The 23,670-nt window shown below is 31.3% G+C and overlaps 1 protein-coding gene and 2 long non-coding RNA genes across 9 annotated transcripts; 1 reads left to right on the top strand and 2 right to left on the bottom strand.

The window, feature by feature from the left end:
- The first annotated feature begins 584 nt into the window (after positions 1 to 584).
- Positions 585 to 22,883, top strand: LOC100868795 (innexin shaking-B-like). Of its 7 annotated transcripts, XM_086911030.1 has the most exons (7): positions 585 to 2,340; positions 5,391 to 5,477; positions 6,038 to 7,331; positions 14,745 to 14,964; positions 18,983 to 19,272; positions 19,958 to 20,211; positions 21,591 to 22,883. In XM_086911030.1, the coding sequence occupies exons 3-6, from the start codon at positions 6,969 to 6,971 to the stop codon at positions 20,204 to 20,206; spliced, it is 1,122 nt and encodes a 373-aa protein (XP_086767156.1). In that variant the 5' UTR covers positions 585 to 2,340; positions 5,391 to 5,477; positions 6,038 to 6,968; the 3' UTR covers positions 20,207 to 20,211; positions 21,591 to 22,883. The 7 variants fall into 7 exon arrangements, with proteins under 7 accessions (XP_086767156.1, XP_086767158.1, XP_086767159.1 ...); XM_086911032.1 differs by lacking the exon at positions 5,391 to 5,477; XM_086911033.1 differs by lacking the exon at positions 585 to 2,340 and having other exon boundaries at positions 4,533 to 5,477; positions 6,131 to 7,331.
- LOC147657263 (uncharacterized) lies at positions 6,163 to 8,020 on the bottom strand. Its single transcript, XR_015292903.1, has 2 exons — positions 7,789 to 8,020; positions 6,163 to 7,429 (listed from the first exon to the last, which is right to left on the bottom strand). It is a non-coding gene; the product is annotated as an uncharacterized LOC147657263 (long non-coding RNA).
- LOC147657262 (uncharacterized) lies at positions 18,179 to 18,940 on the bottom strand. The gene is made up of 2 exons (XR_015292904.1): positions 18,646 to 18,940; positions 18,179 to 18,331 (listed from the first exon to the last, which is right to left on the bottom strand). It is a non-coding gene; the product is annotated as an uncharacterized LOC147657262 (long non-coding RNA).
- Positions 22,884 to 23,670: the final 787 nt, after the last annotated feature.

Raw genomic sequence — 23,670 nt, 5'->3', positions numbered from 1 at the left:
CTTCCTCGTTATAACCCCATCTATTTTAATTCGAGAATTTTCACCCATCTGATTAATCAATTTCCATCAATTTCAAATCAGATTGATCAGTCAGAGACATACAATTTTATGTTTCTCGCATATTCCCTTTCAAAATAAATATAGAGGAATTTTATATATCATGTACGATACAAAAATTATTTTCAATTATTCGATAAATTTCGACATTTCCCCAATTATTAACGTACCGTGTTATAAAATATCACGTAACTTTATAAAACGTTCTATCAGGCGTTGATAAAATATTAATAATTCGACTGTTGTTGAACGATATTTCGGCAAATCCATTTCGACCAATAGGCATTTAGATAGAGCACGGGCCAAATACACGGTATTAAAACGGCCTATCCACTCGAGTTTTCGCGGGTTCGAGCAACGTCTCTCTTTCTCGCGTCGCGGCGTCGCGCCTCCACAACGCTCTCGAGCGATTTCGGGCTTTGGTGTTTCTATTCCTGGAGCGGGTTGACTCCTCGCTCGGCTCCTACGGGAGGTGCTATGCCCTGGCTAGCAAACAGTCGAGCGGAGTCGAGCGGAGCCGTGTCGAGTGTCTAACGTGATTTTATACGTGGCGTGTGAAAGCTGTGCGCGCGTGCCGTTAAATATTAAATCGAAAAAAAAAAAAAAAAAAAAAAAAAAAAAAACGCTCGTTCCATTCATCGAAAGGAAAGAAACTCTATCGATCGTTTCGTTTCTCTCTCTTCTTTCTCTATTTTTTTTTTCTCTCTCTCTCTCTCCTCGCTCCTTACATTATTTCTTCTGCTCCACCGAGTATTTTATCGGTATGTTTTAACGGCGTGACAGTGCTCGAAAAATTTTGTTTTTTTTCATGGATTCGGTGAGTTACGGGGAGATATGGAGCTAGGCAAGAATGTTTCGGAAAAATTAGATTCTTTTCAATGAAAAAATTTCGTAGGAGTAGGACGATTTTTTTTTTTTTTTTTTTACCGCAACTTAACTAAGTTTCGCTGTGTCCTCTCGTTTCTTTGATATGAGAAAAAAAAGTTTTATCTCATACACGGGGAAAAAAAAATATTTTGGAAACAATTCCAAAAAAGCGTGTGCGGTACACAAGAAATGATAAACAAATTAGTAACAATAAAATTGATCAAAGATTGTTCGTCGAGGATCAATTTCGAAGATCAATTCTCCGTCGAAAAATTTATACCGTTAGTCTCTATGCAACAGTTAATCATGGAGGTTATACAATTTTTAGGTTAGGTGAATTTGTGACGGTGCGCGATTAATTTTGTGTATCGTCCATTGACGATTTATGTGAAAATGATCGGTGTTTGGGGGTCGCGGTGTCTTTGCCGGCGTTTCTCGGTGGCGCGTCGGTGAAAATTTTTCAATTACCCCGACTATTTTCGGGCTTGAGCTCAGTACGATATATTTATTAGCGTCGCGACACGCGCGCGAAATCGATCGCGTTTGACGTTCGTTTACCGACCGCGATAAATGATCGGACGTGTTGTGTGGTGAATCCAGAATAAATTTTTCCTCGAGTGAAAAATCGATGTCGCGTAAACTTTTGGACAAACTTAAGACTGCGAATTCGGTGTGAAATTTTTCGGCCGTGCTTTTATTGATTAATTTTTGCCAACGAAAAATTTCTAGTCGTCCAAACATGCGAATTTAATTTAATTCGGTGTACAAGTTTTCTCGACAGTATTATATTTTACGTGGTAAAGGCGTTCCATTGATTGTTAAAAAATATTTTTTTGATTAACTTCGTCAACAATAATAAATCATGTAGGTTGGATAACGAGGTTCTTATTGATTCCTTAATTTTTTTTATTCTCATCTTTCCTTCGTCAAGGAAATAAACAAAGGAGATTAAATCGAATTTAATGAAAAATGCAGATATATTTATTTTTCTCGATCGACAATTAATTTTCCTTTGTATATTACGTTTACTTGAAAATCGTTTAATAAAAAAAAAAAAAAGAAAAAGAAACCCGATGATTCCATTTCCAAATTTTATTGATCGTAATTCATTTGTGTACGTGGATCGCGCGGCAAACAAATCGATTTTGTGCAATGAAAGGAATCATATGTTTTTTGTTTGGCAAGTGTTGAGTTTGGTATTCGACGCGTGTCCGTGTCGACTCATTCTTCGAACGTTTTATGCGCCTTCTTGACCGTTCTCAATTACCTTCGGATTTCCCGAGAAAGTTTGAAAGGAGGAACGCATTGTGGAAAAAAAAAAAAAAAAAAGAAAAAAAATAACGACATATTCGTTTCGTAACACTCGAAAAATTTTATCTCGACGAGGGAAACGTTCGAAGTTAAGTTTAATTTAAGGTAAATTCGACTTTTTTATTTATCTTTTTTTTTTTTTTTTTTTTTCTCGTCGCTTTTATTCCCGTAAAAATTCGTATTATATCGCGGATCGAATTTACGATTATTACGAATAATCATTGTTCATTGTTAAAAGTTATATCATCGATCGAAGAATATATCGTTTCAAAATTATTTCCCTTCGATATTTATTGTTGATTATCATAAATCATAGATTCAATTTTTCTTATAATTGATTATTTATACCAGTGCATAAATTTATACAATAAAGTATTTCTCGATATTTATACCGCCATCCACGAGATTCCATGGATCGTGTGGCTAAACATTTTCGAGCTACGAGAGAAATAGTTGTTTAAAAAGAAAAATTATTCATATTTTTTGACGCGCTGATGACCCATTTCGAGAAAAAAATATTGTAAAAAATTTTTTGTCTTGAATTGAGAAATTCAATTACGTAAGAGAAACTAAGTTGTTTTTTTTTTTACAATATATTTATCAATATTAATTATTGTTAATAAACTGCGGATCAAAATAAATACTTTTTGGAATAATTTATTTTTTTAATTTTAATAAAAGTATATAATATCGAAAAATATATATAAAATACAATGATAATAGATCCAATATTTTTTATTAATTTCTCATTTCAAAAAAAATTTTTTAAATTTCTAAGCCAAGATTAAATACTGTCGTCGTAAGACAAAACGATCATTATTTTTCGTCTTCCAACCGTATTTGGCAATAATTAATTTAAATTAAAACAGTAATTCGTTATCACGTTAAAGATTACGATTTACCATATTTCGTAGCCGACCTCTCGCGTGTTCGAAACGAGATAAATTTATTAACCGCAAAAATGGGTTCGTTGAACGATACGAGAAACACGTTGGATCGTTCAAATTGTTTCAACGTTGAACAACGTTCTAATTTTGTTGTCACATATATCGATTTTCTCAACCAACTGGATTGAGAACTCGAAGATCGTGACCTCCAAGGAGGTCGGCCTCGAATGATTTTCGAATTTCATTTCGTCATGAAATTAATTGGAATTGAATGTTAGGTTTATGAAAAAAAAATTTCATTCCTTCTCTTTTCTTTCGATTCGAATTTCGTGGAGATGAAAATGATCGAAAAAATTTATTTTAGAAAAAAGAAAGAATTATGTACTTGTCAATGTGTTAAAAATTCAAGATACATTTAATTGAAGTTGGAAAATTTGGTGGAATAAAAATTTATTGGTAAATTTACGAGTAAAAAAAAAAAAAAAAAATTTGTTTTTTTTTATTATTATTATCTAATATTATATTTTATTTTCAATGAAGTGATAGAATTTTTTTTTATACATCTTTATAATTTCCACGAATGTCTCTCGTAAATTAAAAAAGTATTCATTTTGGTAATTTTTGTCACACGATCAAAAAAATCTGTTATATAATATCTTCTAATAGACATTTTTTTTTTCAATTAATAAGATTTCAATCTCGATCTTTGTTAAAAATTTCAGCAACGTAATTTATTTTTTTCCAATTGAAAATCTCTCTTTAATAATATATTTCGTAATATATATATATATATAAACCGAAAATTAAAAAGCTTTTAAAATTATCCAAGTTCATTTATTTTTAATAGATAATTATAATAGAAATTAAAAAAGAAACTTTTGTTTAATATATCGATGGCACCCTTCGCCACCTCGACAATTGCATAATTTAATTCACTTAACCGCTAATAATTCTCTGAACAATTCTATTTGCCCGGATAATCAATACGTATATTTCGATCCTGCGACAATTAACCTGCCACTACTTGTATATTAAAAATATTCGTCATAGAAATTCTTGTATAAATATATATATATATATATATATATATATATATTATATCACATTTATATATAAATAAAAATAACCGTGACGAGTTTCCAAAAACACTTAACGCTTAATTTACCCATCATCAGATTACATTAATAAAATAAATCGTCTGCATCGAGTTGTTTTGTCTTCGAAAGCGAGAAAAAAAATTCTTGCGCGCGCCCTCTGCTTGTTTTGTGACGTGACGTGTAGCGTTGTCATTGAAACGCGCCTTTTCATTGGTGACAAATCATACGGATCGCTTCGCGCTGACACGTTTATCCCTGTATCCTTCCATTTTGTTGGCGGGGGAGGAAAAGGGGAGAGGGAGGGGGACTCGCGTGTTCTTCAACCGGTTTTTATTAAGGGATTTATCGACTCGACGATGGTGCTTTATTGCTCGTATCCCTCGTGGTAGAAAGTGCTAACGGGGCGTAATAGTACTGTAATTTGTGCGATCCAGGCTATACATATTGCTGTACACGACTTCTTTTCTCGAATATTCCGTGAGCTTAGAACGCGCGAATACTTTAATATCTTATGTCGTATATATAACAAGACCATTTTTTTATTTGATCGTCATTGTATTTGTTATTCTATTACTTAATTTAAACTTAAAGTTGCTGCGATTGTTGCAACCGATTATTAAATTGAATCATCTCGTTCGGGAAAGTATGCTACAACGTACACTTATCAACGGATGGTAATAATAGACAAGAGTAACTAGACAAGAGTAACTAGGGAATAAATCTAACTATATATAGAAAGAATTCTCGAAGAAAGAAGGATGGATAAAAGCGTTATAAAATTCGTTGCATGTGAATTAACAAAAATAGATTAAATAGATAATAATTTCGAAGAATTCTGCCGTTAAACTCTCGTTCCGCGACACAGGGAGCGGACTCGAGGTGGTAAAGTTAGTAGTCGAGTAGGAAAATGTATTTTTGCCATGCGCGTGTTGTCATCGTGTGCATTTCCGTGCGGGCATCGGTTCTTCGCCTGCTGGTCCCGTTTGAAACAAATAGCGTGCGTACGCGTAAACGCTAAAATAGAATGGCAGGCATATTAAACAAAGCTACGATACCGTGAATAAGACCCCTTTACCCAATTCCCGTGGCAGCCCATGTTCCACTCGATTTCTTGTAACACTATCTCCCAACGTTATCGAACATGATTAATCGTTAAACTGATAATTAACAGGCAACCGTGTCACAAATGCACGGTGATATTACGATATCAATGAAATGTAGTTCGAGGGATAGCTTGATTCATCAATTGAAAACAGCAGTAAGAAATGCATATAAACACACGTCCTATCCGACTTTCTTTACGAGATAATATATAACTAAGAGTTCTGTGTCCCGTCATTTAACATTTGATTATTTTCACATGAGATGATCGAAATGAGGTATATATACCATACTTTGTGATTCAAGCTTATAGACGTCTTGTCAATGATCTGGTTATTCTCAATACAACAATATTGAAAATTTTCATGTAAGGATGATTTCGTGTCTAGATATGATCACTTTGTATGGAAGGAGAAGATAAATAAAAAATAAACAATGATAGAAGATTTCTTGACTTTCTGATAATACGTACAAGATTTTTGTTGGTACAAAAATTTTTTTTTTTTGAAAATTTTAAATTTATTTTCAATAAATTGAATGCAAAAGGATACATATAAAAATAATCAAATGTAAATATATAAATATATATATATTTTGATAGAATCACGAACTGATGTCAAATTCAATTAAAATATCATTCGATTCATATATTTGTCGTACATTTAAACAATTTTCTAAAAGTGATTTTTTTTAGTGAGAGTTTTTTTTTTTTTTTAGTAGAGTTTCTTAATATTTATCGAGAACGTGATTTGTTAAAAGAATTTTAATGGTGAATGAAAGACGTATTTACATGGTGATCATTAAATCTAGGAATGTTGTAAGTGTAGAATACAAAGTGCAAATTTTCTTCAAATGGATATTTATTTATCTGTGTTAAAATCAAGTGATTTATCTCAACTGCCATTTACCAATAATAATCGTTCAAATAAATGAAATAATCAATGATCGAGAAAGGATATAATTTTTTATAACCTCAAATCTCTCCATCGATCGATCGAAAAGAAGACGTTTCTTCTTAATATCGAAACACATAGTGTTTCCGTTTTCCAAAGAAAAAAGAACAAGAGAGAGAGAATTTTAAAGACATTTTTACATTTAAGAAAAATCATTCCAAACATATCGAAAACATGAATTTACCCGGCGAATATTCAAAAATATCGAAGAGAGCGCATATTTGGACATCCATCTCCTCGGACACTTGAATCGAAGAAAATTGTCGATTCTCAAAAACACTGGTGGGTTTGAAAATGATATAAAGCAAGGAAGAATGAATGAAAAGAAATTAACGACGACAAAGGATCCGACCGATTTAAAGGATCCCACGTCGGCGATTTCTTTCGAAGGAAACGCGACCGAATTGCAAAAATCTCTTCTTTTCCCACCAAACATTCATCTCTCCAGTCAACGTTGGATCAACTTCAAACGAACAACGAATAAAATTTTTGAACCGTGACACGAACATAACCTCTTAACAAATACGCTTCGTCTTTTAAGTTAGGTTAGAAGCCGGATCAAAAGGATCGAAAGATGTAAAAAGTATTAAGAAGATCGACGAACGATGTTTGGAATCGTTGGTGATTCGATAACGCACCGTTTCGTCGTGTAACGAAAAAAAAAAGAAACTTAATCGTTTCTTCAAGTATCCAAGATGCTGGACATATTCCGGGGCCTGAAGAGCCTGATCAAGATCTCCCATGTGCACATCGATACAGCTGTGTTTCGATTGCATTACAGTTTTACCGTGATCCTCTTGATCTCATTTTCGTTGATCGTTACTACGAGACAATACGTTGGCAATCCGATCGATTGTATCCACAGTAAGGATTTACCGGAGGATGTGCTGAACACGTATTGCTGGATCCATAGTACGTACACGATCACAGCGGCTTATAGAAAACGGGAAGGATTCGAAGTGCCGTTCCCAGGGGTGGATAATTCCAAATCGCATCCAGAGGCGGAGAGGAAGGAGTACAGGTACTATCAATGGGTCTGCTTCATGCTGTTTCTCCAGGTAATCGATCGATTAGATTATTTATTGTTTCATGCTTTTGTGAATTTTATTTTATATCTTGTTTGATATTCAGCTGAACGGAATTACGATTGATATATCTGTAACGATAATTTCAAATTAATAACAAAATTTTGAAAGGAGAGGTTATACGAACGAAAAAAAAAAAAAAATGATTCAACATTTTTGACACTGGTATATGAGATCTATTTTTCATCATAAATAACGATCAATTTCAAAAGCGAATCCTGTTTATTTCTTTCGAGTAACAAGGTGTCGATTTCATAACCGTCGAAGCTTTTGCGTACAACTGGTGCAAAACCCATTTATCCATATTCTTTATTTTTCCTGTTGAACCGAGTAACGAGCAACGATAGAACGGCTTAATACTAGTCGAGACGTTATTCATCTTGCTGTTTAGATTATTTTTAATAACATCTCAATATTTGTTAAACGATACCTGCTATTTCCTTCTAACGAGAAAAAAAGAATTTTATTATCAGACTTGAATTTCGTAAAACCAAAGTCGAAACATTAGAAACACAATTCGATCACATATCGACGTCCGATTGTCGATCTTACTCGACACATCTCGCACAGCTTAACCTCATACTTTGCAATGAAATCGACTTGGACACAGGATCTCCCGAAAAGATCTCGCTATGGAAACAGTAGGAGAAAGTAGTGGTGGGAAAAATGATGGTGGAAGAACGAATGGCGAGTGCTCTATTGTATGATGCGATGTAACACCAGTCGCTCCTTGTGCCACCATCTTTATTTCCCCCACTCTTACTTTCTCCCACTCTCGAGCAAACTTTTCCCCCCACTATTACAATTTTTTTCAGTGAGATTCGCAACTTAGGTTGAATATCGTCGTGCTTGATTCTGCTTGAATTTTAATTCGTTTACACGTAATCGCATCGAAAAAGATTCGGCAATAAGAAAAGCCGGATAACGAGCGAACTGGTTGCGGCTACGGCCGAGGAATTTACCCGGTGCTTACAGAAGCTTATATCTAGTTCATTGCCAAGAAGGAAACCCCTAAGCATATTAACTCGTTAAACTTCTAGCCGTTATACTTCGTCACCGAGGGTCGCTATCGCGAGAGTCGCCTTGACGTTTGGTCAAAGACGCTTCTCCACCGTCACCTTTCAACTGATCTCTTCAACTAGAACATGTTGTTAGACGGAATTAGATACACTTGATTCAATATCGATCGTTGGAATAGACGGTTAGCCACGCGATTTCCTTTTTCTTTTTTTTTTTTTTTTTGTAAACTTAAGAAAATAAGATCCATTGGAAAAAGATTGTTAATTTTTTTTCTCTAATATATGTATACATCAAAATATAAAAGTAAATTTCTTCTTTTTACGCTATTGTTAAATTATCAAATATTTTTCTTCGTAATTAGATTAGATTAGGTTAGATAGTTAGATTTAACAAAAAACGTAAATGTTTCGCAAGCATCATTTCTATTTTCGTTTTAATATTGAAAAAAAAAAAATTATTATTTGTTTTGCTATTTGCAAATAAATAAATCAATATTCTCAAAACAATTTTAAAAAAATGAACGATACGAATAATAAAATTTCTAAAAATGGAAAATTTCTAGAATGCGTTCGACTAATTTTCGAAGCCAAACACAAAGTGTTTACAAACAAAACTAGATATGCTTGAGGTTATTGCTACGTAAACTAAAATCCGTGGAAGTTATTTACATAGCTTTGTATGATTGCAATCATCGAATGTGGCAAGTATCTGTTACGATGAAGTTTAGTGAACAGTGAACAGCGAAATACAATTTTATTTTGTGGTGCGTATAAAGGTAAATAAATTATGATAATAAATTCGCATGATGCGAAAGAATTCGAAATTGATTCTCTTGAATTTTTTAAAAAAGATAACAATAATCTGTTTAAAAAAAATATTCGAAAGTATCTTTCTCATAAATAGTTTATGATTGGCTGTATCTAAATACTAATCAAATCTGATCTAACTTGATTTTTTTTTAAATTTCTTCTTCACATAAAATGTATAATAATATATTTTATGTGAAGAAAAAATTGAAAACACATTTTCTTACATCACAGTTAATTACGGTAAGAGTTGATTAAACAAGATATTTAAATTCGATTTAGCGATCCGTGTAATAACCCAAAATCTCTTCGTTGATTCATACATAAAGCATAGTTCCATAATTAACTGAGCATGGAACGTATCCAAACGTTCTTCGAGATAATTATAATTGCCTCCAGTACTATTCGAATATAATCCAAACCAAAGTAATGTAGACCCTTGGATCTAATTATAGAGCGACAATGACCCGAATGTTTCGTCTCCTTTTTACTCCCTTGACTCTCGGTGTCCGTTTTTCTTTCGATGACAAGTATTGTTGGCAGAAAGCCAATTCTTAATAATCGCGGTGTATTATTCAACAAGATATCATAACCTCGTCAAAAATTTTTATTTCTTCCCTTCAACCTACTACGTCATATCGGTGAAAATTATCGGCGTTCTCTTTTTCTCAAGACTGTACGCCTTTGGTGATCTTAATTTATTTGTTTGTTTTCTTTCCAACCTACTTTTGCAAATATTTCGCGTTTGCATGTGTTGCACACTTGCTCTAACGATGATGAAATCAAAAATTTTTAGGGAAAACAATTTTGAATGAATTGAATCGCTGTAAGGAAAGAATTAGGGATCACTAGAAATTTCTAGGGGTAACTAAGAACACTCGAAACTTGAAAAAGAACTGTCGAAACTCGAAAAATTTTGAATTTTTAAAATTTCAAAACTTTTTCTCCTAATTTTGTGATCTCCTAATTTAGTTTGTGTAAATAACTTATGAAAATATTCCGATATACGTATCATATTAATGTTTATGTATCCAGATACTATTTTCTACATAAAAAGAAAATTAAAAAAAAAAATTAAAAATTGTTTGTTTCATTTTTTGAATAACGTTACTTCAAGCGTGTTTAGATCCATTTACAAATGTTACAACAGTGTAATAATAATAAATAAAGCATTATGAAAATTCTATTATAAGAAACCAATAACGAAATAAAAACTTTTTTATAATTAAAACACGGTAAATAACACGAATACGTACATTTCATTGTCATGACAAGAGAAGATCATATAAGTTATGTGTTTAGCATCGAGGCCAAGGGATGCCTCTCAAGTTCGGCCAGTCTTCTAACGGCTTGCTTCCGCGCCCCACGTGTGTCTCACCGTGTCCGAATAGTCGTTTCATCCTCTTCTTCTACTTCATTCATACGCTTCTTTGTCAAAATAAAAAGAAAAAAAAAAAAAAAAACAGATAAAAGAAAAAACGATGCTGTGTGTTTAATCAATTCATGTGCCCATAAATTAAAAAAAAAAAAAAAAATCATTTTTCTATAAAAAAAAAAAAAACAAACCGCGTGTGAATCTGATAATTTCAAGATTTCCTCTTCAACAAGTTATTGGAGTTAAAAACTTTGGAGATTGAAGAAAGAAATTTTCTCCAAGAGATCGTCGATTCATTCAATCTTTTAATGATGAATTTTAAAAAGTTTGTAGATAGAGATAGAAATATTGAAAGAAGTCAGGTAAAAAATGGAGAATGAGATGTAATATTTTTGTTAAAAAAAAAAAAAATAAAAAATATTGGTGGAGTCAAATCAATATTCGAAAGATAGAGAAGCGGAGAGTAAGCAAAATGCACGTAGCGAAGCTGTTCCCGATTCGATCGCAAAAATTCAATCGGCCGGAATTTTGCGGGGACAGTCACGAAGAACGCGACGAGGAAAACAGACCCGCAATAATGAATATTATTTCTCTCTGATTTTTCGATATTTCGTCCGCGAAAATCTTTCGAAATATACAAGAGAAGTTTTCAACACACGTTAGATCAGTGATAAATCGAGAATTCTGTGATACACGAAGAAATTTCGTAAACATCGTGAACATCGTGAACATCAGTTCATATTGGCGCTACTTGCAAAAAAGATAAAATTAGAATTGGAATTTTCGAATTGGAATTTATACCATTTTAATAATTTCCAATAATTTTTATAATTTTTCAACAACAATTTTTATTTTTGTTGCTGTATTTTCAATTTCTCAGTGATTCCAACTTTAACTTCAATATTCCAAATCTTAACCTCAATTCCAACCAGTCTTCTTCCATTTTCAACACATCGTTTAAGATTCACTCACGAAAAAGGACTTCGATTTTTCTAAATATTTTTATCAATTCAATTAATTCTTCTATTCAGCCTCGATAATTCCTCAACCATTAATTTCAATTCCATTACTATTTTTATCAATTTGAATAATAATTCCTCGGCTATTAATTTTGTGATATCTAACTTTTCTGTTTTCTCTAACCTAACCTAACTTTTTCAATAATCCTGATTAATCAACTTCAATCTAATTCTTTCTTCAATTTTCAATTTAATATATCTCAACGATCAAACCAACGTCAATTTCAAATCGACCAATTCTCCATCCAACGATCTCCATTTTTATCACGTCACTCAATAACCGTCCGTAAAAACGGATCAGCTAAACGGAGAAGAGAGCGACTGTCTTCTCGAGGAAGATACTTCCGTGATCTCGAAAGCAGTTCGCCGTACAATACGACGTACAAAGATGCCTCTGATGCTGAAAATGATCGACGTGTTCGGCTCGTTGAGGTCTCTGTTCAAAATTCAAAAGATCTCTGTCGACACGATGACATTTCGGCTGCATTATCGCGCAACAGTGGCGCTACTCCTCGGTGGATGCGTCACATTGGCCTGCAAAAGTATTTCCGGTTCGCCGATTCATTGCGAGGCGTCCGGTTCCGTGGATAAGATCGTATTAGAGACTTTCTGTTGGCTCCATACCACGTACAGCATGGTGCACGCGTTTAACAAGAGTCTGGGCCAAGCAGTGCCGTATCCTGGTGTGTCGAACAGCAAAGGTGATGGAATGCACGGTCACGTGTCGCATCCGTTGGTCAAACAGCACAAGTACTATCAATGGGTCATCTTTTTCCTACTAGTGCAAGTATGAGAAAATTGTTTCGTTATTTGCAGTAGATATTTGAAATTGAATAATATTGGAAGTTGAATTTTAATTGAGGTTCCCTTAAAGGGGTATTATTTTATATGGAAAAATTTTTGTCGTAAATTCTGTTTTTAAATTCTCACGAATAAATCTGATTCGTTATGATAATTTATTATTCGATTTCTAGAATAATTAATACATTTTAATATTAAAATAGAGATTTTTCTAATAAAAATAAAATCAAAAGTGTGATACTGTCATAATTAAATTAATCGTTTAGATAAAAAGCAACTATTTCTAATTATCGATTTTAGTTAACAGATTATAATCATACTCATAAGTCAAGGTTTGATCTTAATCCTTCGACTAGTTTTTATTTAAGCAGAATAATATGGTAACTGCGTTCGATGTGATCGTCTTAACGCAGAACATGGGAAAATCTCTTCGCCGGAAGGTTATGCGTAATTAGAACAGTTCTTGGAAATAGATCTCATTCACGAGGGAACGATCAGAAATAGCATCGTTGTTCTTTTATGAATCATCAATCTTGAGTTTTAGTATTTGATGATCCTATTTAACCTTTCTTTTTCAGATAAAAAAAAATCATTTATAACGGATATATGAATTTTTTATGCCGTAATCTATATTATCATGTTCATTAAACTATGTTCTAATAAAATAAAAAAAGTTAAAAAAAATTCTTTTTTTTTTTTTTTTTTTTGAATTAAAAATAAAATTAAAATTTTTAAGAGAAAAATTATAGTTTAAATTTTTTTCTCCATTCATTATAAGGGTTAAATAATTGATTTCACGAGTTGATGCCCATACTCATTAAAAATCTCCATTTCCCTTGTTCGCAATGTTCCATTTCTGTTCCTCTTTGCCGCGTTCAAAGTGGTTAAATGCCGGACGAAATGAGACAAGAAGAACTGTCACGTGTTCCAACCGTTCCACCGGGTTTTCCGCTTGTTTGGCCAATTTTATCCATTTACCGCCTGCTCCCACGTGGCGTTGCTGTTCTTCCTTTTTTTCTTCCGAACAGTGCATGCACCCAACTGGCACGTGAACACCGGTGAAGTATAGTTAGCTTCGTTCTATTTCCATCCATGGATTTTTCCTTTTTGTGTTGGATTCGCGTTCAACATACATGCACAACGCAAAAACAGAACGACTCTTTTCAACGTCCTATAGTTACGCTCTTTTTTTTCTTCCATTGGATTCGAAGGTTTGTCGATTTATAATTTTGATTTTGAAGAAAAAAAAGTTCGTCGATTGATACTTTTAATCAATCGATATGTTTTTACAGTAAAGGTAAGAGAATTGTTTCCGATAGAAAAATTAAGAAAATATCTGCAGAGTTCCAAGTTAGGTTAGGTTAGTTTAGTTTTACTATTCTGTGACAAATGAAAAATTATTCATCGTACGATATGTTCGCGCAAATCTGAAAGAGGTTATATAAGCATGATATATTATAACAAATGAAAGTTAATTTGTCAAAGTTTCTAGCATACTAAAGTTTTTCCAGAATATTTTTAAAATTTAGCAATCCATGCGTATATACATTGGAAACACATATTTAAAAGTTAGAGTTTTATTTTTTGCTTTATCACTTCTATTTTTATATGTGTACACATAAAACGAATCCACTTTAATCGTAACATTTCGAACTTTTAATAGCTCTCGTAACAAAATTTCTCCGTTTAGTCATCTCTACGATGTATAAACTCGTTAAATAAATGAATCGCTTTTGATCAATAACAATTAATCAATTCGCCTGCTGAAAACAATACTCCCATTTATTGCGATTTTATCGTTTCCAACGAAATCCATAGCTAATTTGATATCTTTAGGCGCGTGCCAAGAGTCTGAGAACAGTGTTGATGATCTATCGATCGAGATCACTGATCTCGTATAGTTTGCTAATTCCGTGCGTTATAACGATAGAATTATTTAAGTTTTTGGCAAGATGACAATGCATTTATTTTGGTAGATTTGACAAATAGGATAATAAATGAAATTTAATTAGACTTAAAATTACTTTTAAATAACATATTCAACTCTAATAAAATCATTAAAATTAAAAAAATTTTCTAGAGAATTTTATAAATTTTATTATTCAATATGAAAAAAAGGAAAGTTACAACTTCATTTTCATTTTTCTTTTTATATTCCAATTATATTCCATATGTATTATTGAATTTAAATTTTAATTATTTTTTTGGCAAATGATTTATTTATTAAAAAAGATATTATTTTATCGACGAGATATTAAGATATTCATATTGTTTTATTCATTGTCGAAACAGCAAAATATATTTGAAAATGTTTTACACAACATTGTACAACAAAATTAAGACGTATAACTATTTTTTTTTCCAGGCAATCCTCTTCTATACGCCTCGATGGCTATGGAAAGGCTGGGAGGGTGGCAAGATTCACGCGTTGATGATGGACCTCGACATCGGTCTTTGTTCCGAAGTTGAGAAGAAGCAGAAGAAGAAGATGTTACTCGACTATTTATGGGAGAATCTTCGATTTCACAATTGGTGGGCTTACAGGTACTACCTCTGTGAAGTTCTCGCTCTGCTGAATGTGGTCGGTGAGTGACACGATATTTTTCCTCGATGATTTTATTGATACGTGACAAATCACATTTTATTTTCATAAATTTTATTTCGTTATTGTTTTCCAACTTCATTTTACGAAATTTTACATTTCATATAAGTTATACTATAAAAGATCATGAAAATTCTTGAAAAAGATTTCTATCCTCTTCGTAAATTATATATTGTGAAATAGAATCATTATTTATTTAATGTATTTCTGTGTCAGTAGTTCGAAGGATACATAATTCCTATTATCATTCTCGTGTCACATGTGACATTATCGATTCAGAATTGAATGAGGTAGCAGCGCCACTAGACGGAAGAAAGTGTAATTAAATATAATGATAATCAATTGAGGATTGGAACGGGAAAAGATTTATTTTTGACAAATTTTTGAATTACACGTAATATAGCTAAAAAAAATCAACTGATATATCTGTAAAAAAAAAAAAATATCAATGAAAAACAATTAATAATTCACTTGAGATTTTAAATTGTTTTGTACAATAAAAATTTCGTTTATTCTAGATGCAACAGGAAACAATATTTCTAATTAATAAAACAACAATAAATCAATGAATTAAATAATGTTTTTATATTTGTCTGAATTCGAAATTTTATTTATTCAATTTTATTTATTTATTCAATTTAAAATACAGTCATGGTAATGGTTGATATCGATTAGATGGATAGAGTGAACATCGTTTATAATTCTCAGGATCATTATCATATGATTACCGTAATGAGTTGTAGCAGCAACTCTCGCTTGGTAACAAGGTTAAGTTTCAATTAGATAGCAGAATTTCTGTCGCGTACAAAAATTGATAAAAATTATCAAATAGTTACATATATATTTTCTAGATATATAAATTCTTTTTTATGCTGTCAAAAATAGATGAGAAATACGATGGCGATGAATTTCTTGATGAACACCAAAGGATAAATTAGTTACTTTTTGAAGTTTCACTGTCGTTCCAGAAGAGGATGAATTGCAATCCCCATTAGAAGTATACCACGAATAAATGACATAAACCACTATAAATTCGTCAAGCTACTCTAATGGACTTAAGTCTGTAACATAAACTCTCTTCTCTCCCTTGTTCTTTTTTTTCTTTTTTTTTGTTTTCTTTTTCGTTATTCATTTTCAGTCGTATATTTGCCTCCTTAGAGGTTAAGTTTTTTTTATGTACAATATATGGAGAATAATTTATAACATGCAGCATTACAAGTCCATTGTTTTTATTATTTTTTTTTTTTTGCAAGAGACAAATGAAAACAGGAGAAGAATGTTATTATTAAGCTTTATTAAAATTAATATAAATAAATGACCTAAAAAGCTTTGAAATAAAGTCTTCCAAACAAAAACTTCTATCCAATTACGCAATGAATATTTTTCAAAAAATTGTATTGATTTTCAACAGATGAAGTTATTGATCATCAAAAATGAATATTTTCCATCATTCTACACAATGAATGTGTAATTTTTACGTATTTAATCAAATTATATTATATAATTATGTAATAATTCACTCTACATAATTTTTTAAGAAGAAACAAGTAGAATTGTTGACAGAAACAATATGGAACAAAATAGCTTTAAAGAAAAGCAAGACAGTCGCATATATTGGCCTTTTAGAATGCATAGAGCAGGTGGTCAGTTGTATCGTTGCCAAATTTTATTGTGAATCGTTCATTCACTGGTTGCCTGTTAACACCGATTCCTCTTTATAACCTATACCTGACGAATGAGCAGACTGGATGGAAACTCGAACCAATTCAAATTAACATAAATGAATAGCAGTAAAGATGAACGAATGCACAGGGAGCAGTCAAGATCCGATTCGACACTGTTTGTTGATTCCTGATTCCACAAGTCTGGTTTCCCTATAACTAAGCACAGAACGTCTGTACGTTTCATCCTTATTATATGATCGTGAATATTTTGGTTTGATGTACCAATAACCGAGGAAAGAACCGTTTCACGATCGTTTGTACGTGCTATCCACGTTTGTTCGCCCATGTTTATTTCGTTGACGTTTCTGTTTGCTGACATTTGTTTGTTTGATGAATTTATATACGTAAAACAGAATTATAATAGTGCAACCGCTTTAGCATTCGCAGTCTGAACTGGACAAATGACTTGTGCGGATTCAACTTGAGCGAATGAAAGAGAATAAAAGAATATAAACAAAGTATCGGTGTCAAATTTCGTTCGGCGGTTATCTCATTTGGCACATTTTGAAGTTTACTTCGAATCTCCATTTCTAAGAATTGATGTCCAAAGCGATGAAGGTTAAAGCAAATATGTAGGTAAATATTGTACATATAGAGTTAGAGTGATACTTAACTGTCATGGAATTATCCTCAATATCTGAAATTGGAACTCTGGGAATAGGTTTAGAGAGTGTTTAGATCAGATTAATATATTACTTTCTTTAATCCAGTTGATTAACAATTAAATGTTTGAATCAAAAAAACTAAATTAAATACAATTCAATAATTTGACCTAAATTTAACATTTTTTTTCACAGAATACAATTATTTGTTAAATTTGATTTAGATTAAATAATAGAAAAATTGGATGAAATAATATTATGTCACCAACAATTTCTTAGTTAAATTAGTACAAATACGTACTTACCGATTTATTTAATGTCATCGAATTGCTATTAAAAAATTTCTCCATAACGATTCTCATTTCTTATGTAATCTCTCGCTCGTAAATAAGAAACCGCGATTAATCATAAATTGTTTTCCGGTTACAGAAGATTAAGAATCGCTTTTGCATGCTGATTCGAGGAAAAAATATGGAAGCAACAAAAGTCGAGTCTGTGGCCTTAAAATCCGTCAGCCGTGAAAGAAATATAGAATCGTTAAAAGTAAAACAAATAACAGAAAGAAGATAAACATATCAACGGTAGCGGCCGACATGGGGAAAATGGGTAAAAGAAATGGTAAATGGGAAAATTTTGATGGGCAAAGAGAAACATACAGAATGCCCTGTAATGCCGTGTCCACGTTTCACTGGAAACAGAAAAGACTTTCTTTGAATTCAATTTCAAAATAGCCTCGTGTGTAGTCAAAACAATTATAATGATTTTATTTCTTTAAATGATTAAAAAAATTGTAAATTGTCAAGAAAATTAACAATTTTTCCCATTTCTTTTATTTACCTATGTCGTGATGCCCAAGGAGGATATAAAGTAGTTTGGTGGGTCACTATTATTTTTATTTATATAAGAAATTTTAGTTCTAAATTAGAACTGGCTTGAAGAGAAAGAAATAATTCTCGAACATAACTTTTTCTTTCTTCTTTTGATGAAAGAAGTCAAGTGATTTTCCGGCTTAAAAATAGCTAACCTAAGAAGATAAAGATCATGGTTATTCGCTTGTCAAAATGATATATGAAACTACAGATCAAAGGATACTTGGAAATGTATATGTATGTACATATTCCTGAAAACTTATTGGACATGCTCCACTCTTATTACAAAATTCTCAATATCAGACAAATTTTTATATATATATATATATAAAATAATAAAAAAATATAAAATCCATTATTTTAATGAATTTTTACAACTCATAGTGCTAATTCTTTCGAATATGTGAAAGCGCTGATATCGAAATATAGAGGTTAGATTAGGTTAGGTTTAGATATCTATTATATTTACATTATATTTATTCGTTATATGCTTGATTTCTCGTGAATATATATATGCTCGAGAGTCATTCGAGCTATTATTGGGGAAGAGAGGATCCCTCTTAAATGATTTCATTGAAACAATAGATCGTAAATTTTTTTAAATGTTTTCACACTCACACTCACATTCTTCTTTGTCTTTCGTCACCTGTCACTTTTTAGTATCGTCGATGTTAGCAAAGATGAATCCGAGACTCGAAACTTCGTATCTGTTGCCGATCATAGATAATTTATAACGAATAAATATTGTGTTTAATTCAGAAAGAATAAACGAATAGAAATTGCAAGAAATATTTGAATTTGCGCAGGTCAGATGTTTCTAATGAACCGGTTCTTCGATGGTGCGTTTTTGACGTTTGGTATCGACGTGCTCAGGTTTCTCGAATCGGATCAAGAAGACCGGGTCGATCCAATGATTTATGTGTTCCCGCGGATGACCAAATGCACCTTCTACAAATATGGCGTAAGCGGTGAAGTCGAAAGGCATGACGCCGTTTGCATACTGCCCTTGAATGTTGTCAACGAAAAAATATATGTTTTTCTATGGTTTTGGTTCCTCTTTCTCGGCGTGCTTAGTTTCATCACGGTTTTATACAGGGTAAATATATATATATATATATTTTTTTTTTAAATAAATTTCCAATTTAAAGCGTTGTTTTTAAACTTCTTTTCAAATTAATTACTTTAAGATTTAAGATTTTGTAATTTTTTATAATTTTGCGTTATGAATATAATAAATAAATTGAAAAATATCTATTGTAAATTTTATTCTAAATTTTCATTGTTCAAGAGATAATCTTGTTCAATTTTGAACATAATGAACAGAGGTTAAGAGATTTCAAGAGAAAATTTATAATTTATAAATTTCTGTAAATATCTAAAGTAGCTTGAGATATTATTATTAATATGTATATTAATAGTTTTCTTTTCAGAAAAATGGAAAAATTAAAATGGAAAAGCGCGGAAATGTTTGTTTATAAATATTTTCTTTCTTACAATACAATTATTATCACTATGATACTCAATTAAATATCTTCAATAACATTTGAAACATTCTTTTTTAAAAAAGATCATGATTGAAAACCTACTCTTTTCTCCTTGCATATGTACATTTATCTTAATCTTCTTTTTAAAATGTATACTCAAGTAAACGAAATGCTTTCCCCTTTTTTTTTTTTTTAACAATTTTCATTCTATTTATTATGTTATTTTTTTTTATATTCGTTCAGTCTTTTTTTTTTTTTTTTAATTTTTATTATTTTCTTTTTTTTTTTTTTTTTTAGATCGTAATTATATTTTCGCCACGAACGAGGGTATACCTTCTACGATTACGATTTCGTTTAGTCAGAAGAGAGGCCGTAGAAACGATAGTTCGACGGAGCAAGGTCGGTGATTGGTTTCTTCTCTACATGCTCGGCGAGAATTTAGACACGGTGATATACAGGGATGTGATGCACGAGCTCGCGAATAAGCTTGCCTCGAGACATCATCACAGTGTGCCCGGGATCAAAGGAGAACTACAGGAAGCCTGATCGAAGTGAGTGCAATTTTTTCGTTAATTCTTTTTTTTTTTTTTTTGATTAACTAAATAATTTTTCACATCAAAATCATTATGTAATAAAAATGAACGAAAAAAAAAAAACAAATCATCGTTCTAACTTTTAATTTTTAAAACGTAAGAAAATATGCAAATAAATTTAAATATCGATCTAAAAGCAATATTCGTCATTTGCTTGAGGCAATAAATTTTACAACGTTCCGTTTTACAACGATCACAATGTTCTTTTGTACTCTGCCAACCAAAGACAATGTAACCACGAATCAACAATACTAACGTCGCTGTATTTCAGGAACTATTGTAAACTTGTGCATACGCGTGTGTTTATACGAGCATTTTTGCTCATTTTAAGTGCTTTCGTGCGTTTTCAAAATTTCCTTGCTAAAAACAGGATATACTCTCTATATATAAACATTGCGCTGTTTTTCGTTGTAAAAAAAAAAAAAAAAAAAAAAAAAAATGTAAGAGCCTTTGATTAAGCGAGCATAACTAAAAAATTGAATATCGGTCAATTAAATATGAGTTTGTAAACTTTCAGAAATTGAAATTTATTAAAAATTTTGCTTCCTGAAAAAATAATAATAAAAAAAAAAAACGAAAAGAAAGAAATAAAATGAAAACAGGAATGAAAAAAATTAAATAAAAATCTTTTACTTATTTTTATTTTTACTTTTACTTATCTTATTACATCGGAATATTATTATTTTCTAAAATCGTACAATTTTCATTCGAAATATATTTTTTGTACAAGTAGTAACCTCAAACATATTCAAAGAGAGGTTATATATGAATTTTCTTCAAATTGTTCGTAAGTGTTTTTGTAAAAAAAAACCTCTGAATATGTGTGAAATGGCGTCATACGACCACTTGTGGCTGATATCCCCGATACAGACTTGCTTGCATAAACTCGCAGGGGGCATAAATTTGACGGCAACAAGCTTTGGACATTAACGCGTCCTCCTATTTTCGGCCATTTAACAGCCAGCCGTGCAAGAGAGGAGGCTCTGTTCTGTTGAGTTTCGGTTCGAAATAACAGCATCATCTTGAAAGCGACGCATGCGAAACATCAGTTGTAAAAGGAAAGAATGCGGATGGTATATTTGTCCATCGACGCGCAACAGGCAAATCGATATTGCACTCTGCATGTAGTTAGGTTAGGTTGGCGCGTAACAAGTTTCGTTTATTCCAAGTTTCAAATTAGGAGGCGGATATTATGAGATTTCACGAAGATGATATATATTCCTCTGATAATTCAATTATGAAAATTATTATAATTTTAATGATTTGCAAATGAAATAATATATATATATATATATGTGTGTGTATATCTAATATTCGTATTTTTGTCGATCTTGCAGATTGCCTCGGAGAGCTATGGAAACGAACACGATTCTCGAGGCGACGAGAATATTTTTCACTGAAAAACAAAAGTGCAAAGGATGCCAAAGGCGGAGATTCAAGGACATGCGATGAAATAGAACGGATCGTTTTATATCCGCTACTGGAATCGCGCGTTTTCCTTCCTTGTATCTTCGATACGGTTCGAGTGTTATTTGTGAATTATTTTTATGAACGTTGCGCATACCAAGAAATTTGTATTAATCGTGCTCGCGTAAAAGACAAATTGCCAGCGTGCCTTACGACGATTTTAAATTTTTCAAGCATTTACCATATTGTCACACTCGAATTTTATAAATTGGGAGAATAGAATAATAAGAAAGAAAGAACGAACGACGAAATTGTAACGATATTATATTCGAGGTTGAGAAAGAAATATGGGTTTAAAGATAGAGTTTCCATGGACCACTTTTACAATTGACCAACCAACTAAAAAATTAGTTTCTTACAATGGAATAAGAATATAAGACGAGAAAATGGTTTTTTATTACATTGAAATTCCTAGTATATTGTTAGAAATGAAAATAAAAGTATATATATATATATATATTTCCTTTCACCTAAAGTGTTCTACCTCGTAAGTACAGTTACGTTGAAAGCCGGCAGGTTGGAACTCCGCCATTTTCTCATGAAACACGTGTTACGTATTAGGTTATTACAGATGATGTGATCAAATTTTTGCAATAAAATATAGAATGATTGAAATTTTACTGAAAATAGTATCTATTGATATGTAAGAAATTGAAGTCATAGAAAAAGAATTTTTTTCAATTTTTAGGTTAAATTAATATTCTGAATAGCTTCAAAATTAAACTTGCATAGAATATAAAATATTTTCCAAATTAATTTTCATCTATGATTCGTATTAATATATAATTTAATTAAAGATGAAATATTTGAAACTGTGAAATCCTGAAATAAATAATATTCAATGAAATATTTGTCGAAGCCATTTTATATGCAACAACTTGATATATTGATAGGAAGATTCTGCAATGAGAAAATGTTAACTATATTTTTCTTTTGCAAAGACTGTGCTAACGTAAAACGAACTCGCGAGAGTAACTTTTACCGATCGTGAAAAATAAATGTATTTTTATTTAAAAGATAATTTAATAAATATAATTTATCATATTGAGAGAACAAAAAAGAAAATGATGTTTATCACAAATCCTGTTATAAATTGTCTGTATCTTTGAAGATATAACAAGAAAATGATTACATCTGTGAAATATAGAAATTTTGTTATTGAACGAGAATTTTTTTTTTATTATTCATAATATTCATTGTGTCTGTAAAAACAAAACAATTTAATTTAAAATCGAGTTAAAAACCACGAAAAATCGAATAGTGCAAATTTTCTTTAAATTAAATAATTTCATCTTAATTGATTTTCATTAAAATTATTATTTGTGGAATTGAAGTAGTTTCAGTTATGCATGCTCTATTTTGTATATAGGTAGTCCGATTTTAATTTATTATCGCAAATATCTCTAAAAATGCATTAAGTAGATGAAAATGCTTTTAGAAAATTACAAAAGATCGATGGAGATATCGTAAGGTATAGACGGATAATTAATTTTACAAAATTTAGTACGAAAGAAAAGAAAAATATAATCTACAATTTGTCAAATCACTTATTAAGATAAATGAGTAAAAGAAAACAAATATTGTGTAAAAGAAAAATTGAAAAAAACGTCTCTCGCGATGCACAAAATATTTAACAGAAATAAAAGAAAAAAGATTTTATTAGATTCGCATCGTTACAAAAAAAATTTTACATATTTATCAAAATAAAACTTCACAGCAATAACATTTATTACGCTATTTCGACTATAAGAATATGAATAGGATTGAATACGAATTCGGACGAGTCTAGCCGAAGTTGGACGAATTGAAAAAAGATAGACGTACTATTTCTAATTAAATTCGCGCGCGAATTTCAAAAATCTAAAAAACAATTCAATCATTATTATGTATTTACTTGACAAATTACTGAATAGAAGTTTCGTAGATGTTTCGTTTTCATCATAAACTTGC

This window comes from Apis florea, unplaced genomic scaffold (genome assembly GCF_048593485.1).
Source record: "Apis florea isolate Af1SG1 unplaced genomic scaffold, ASM4859348v1 contig_3203_pilon, whole genome shotgun sequence".
NCBI lineage: Eukaryota > Metazoa > Arthropoda > Insecta > Hymenoptera > Apidae > Apis > Apis florea.
This window is presented reverse-complemented; position numbering and strand designations above follow the sequence as displayed.

Excerpts from the sequence above, each read along its gene's own strand:
- LOC100868795 (XM_012484781.3), top strand. The coding sequence starts at position 11,967 with ATGCCTCTGATGCTGAAAATGATCGACGTGTTCGGCTCGTTGAGGTCT. Across the intron at positions 12,366-14,744 it reads TCTTTTTCCTACTAGTGCAA|GCAATCCTCTTCTATACGCC; the intron begins GTATGAGAAAAT and ends TTTTTTTTCCAG. Across the intron at positions 19,273-19,957 it reads TCATCACGGTTTTATACAGG|ATCGTAATTATATTTTCGCC; the intron begins GTAAATATATAT and ends TTTTTTTTTTAG.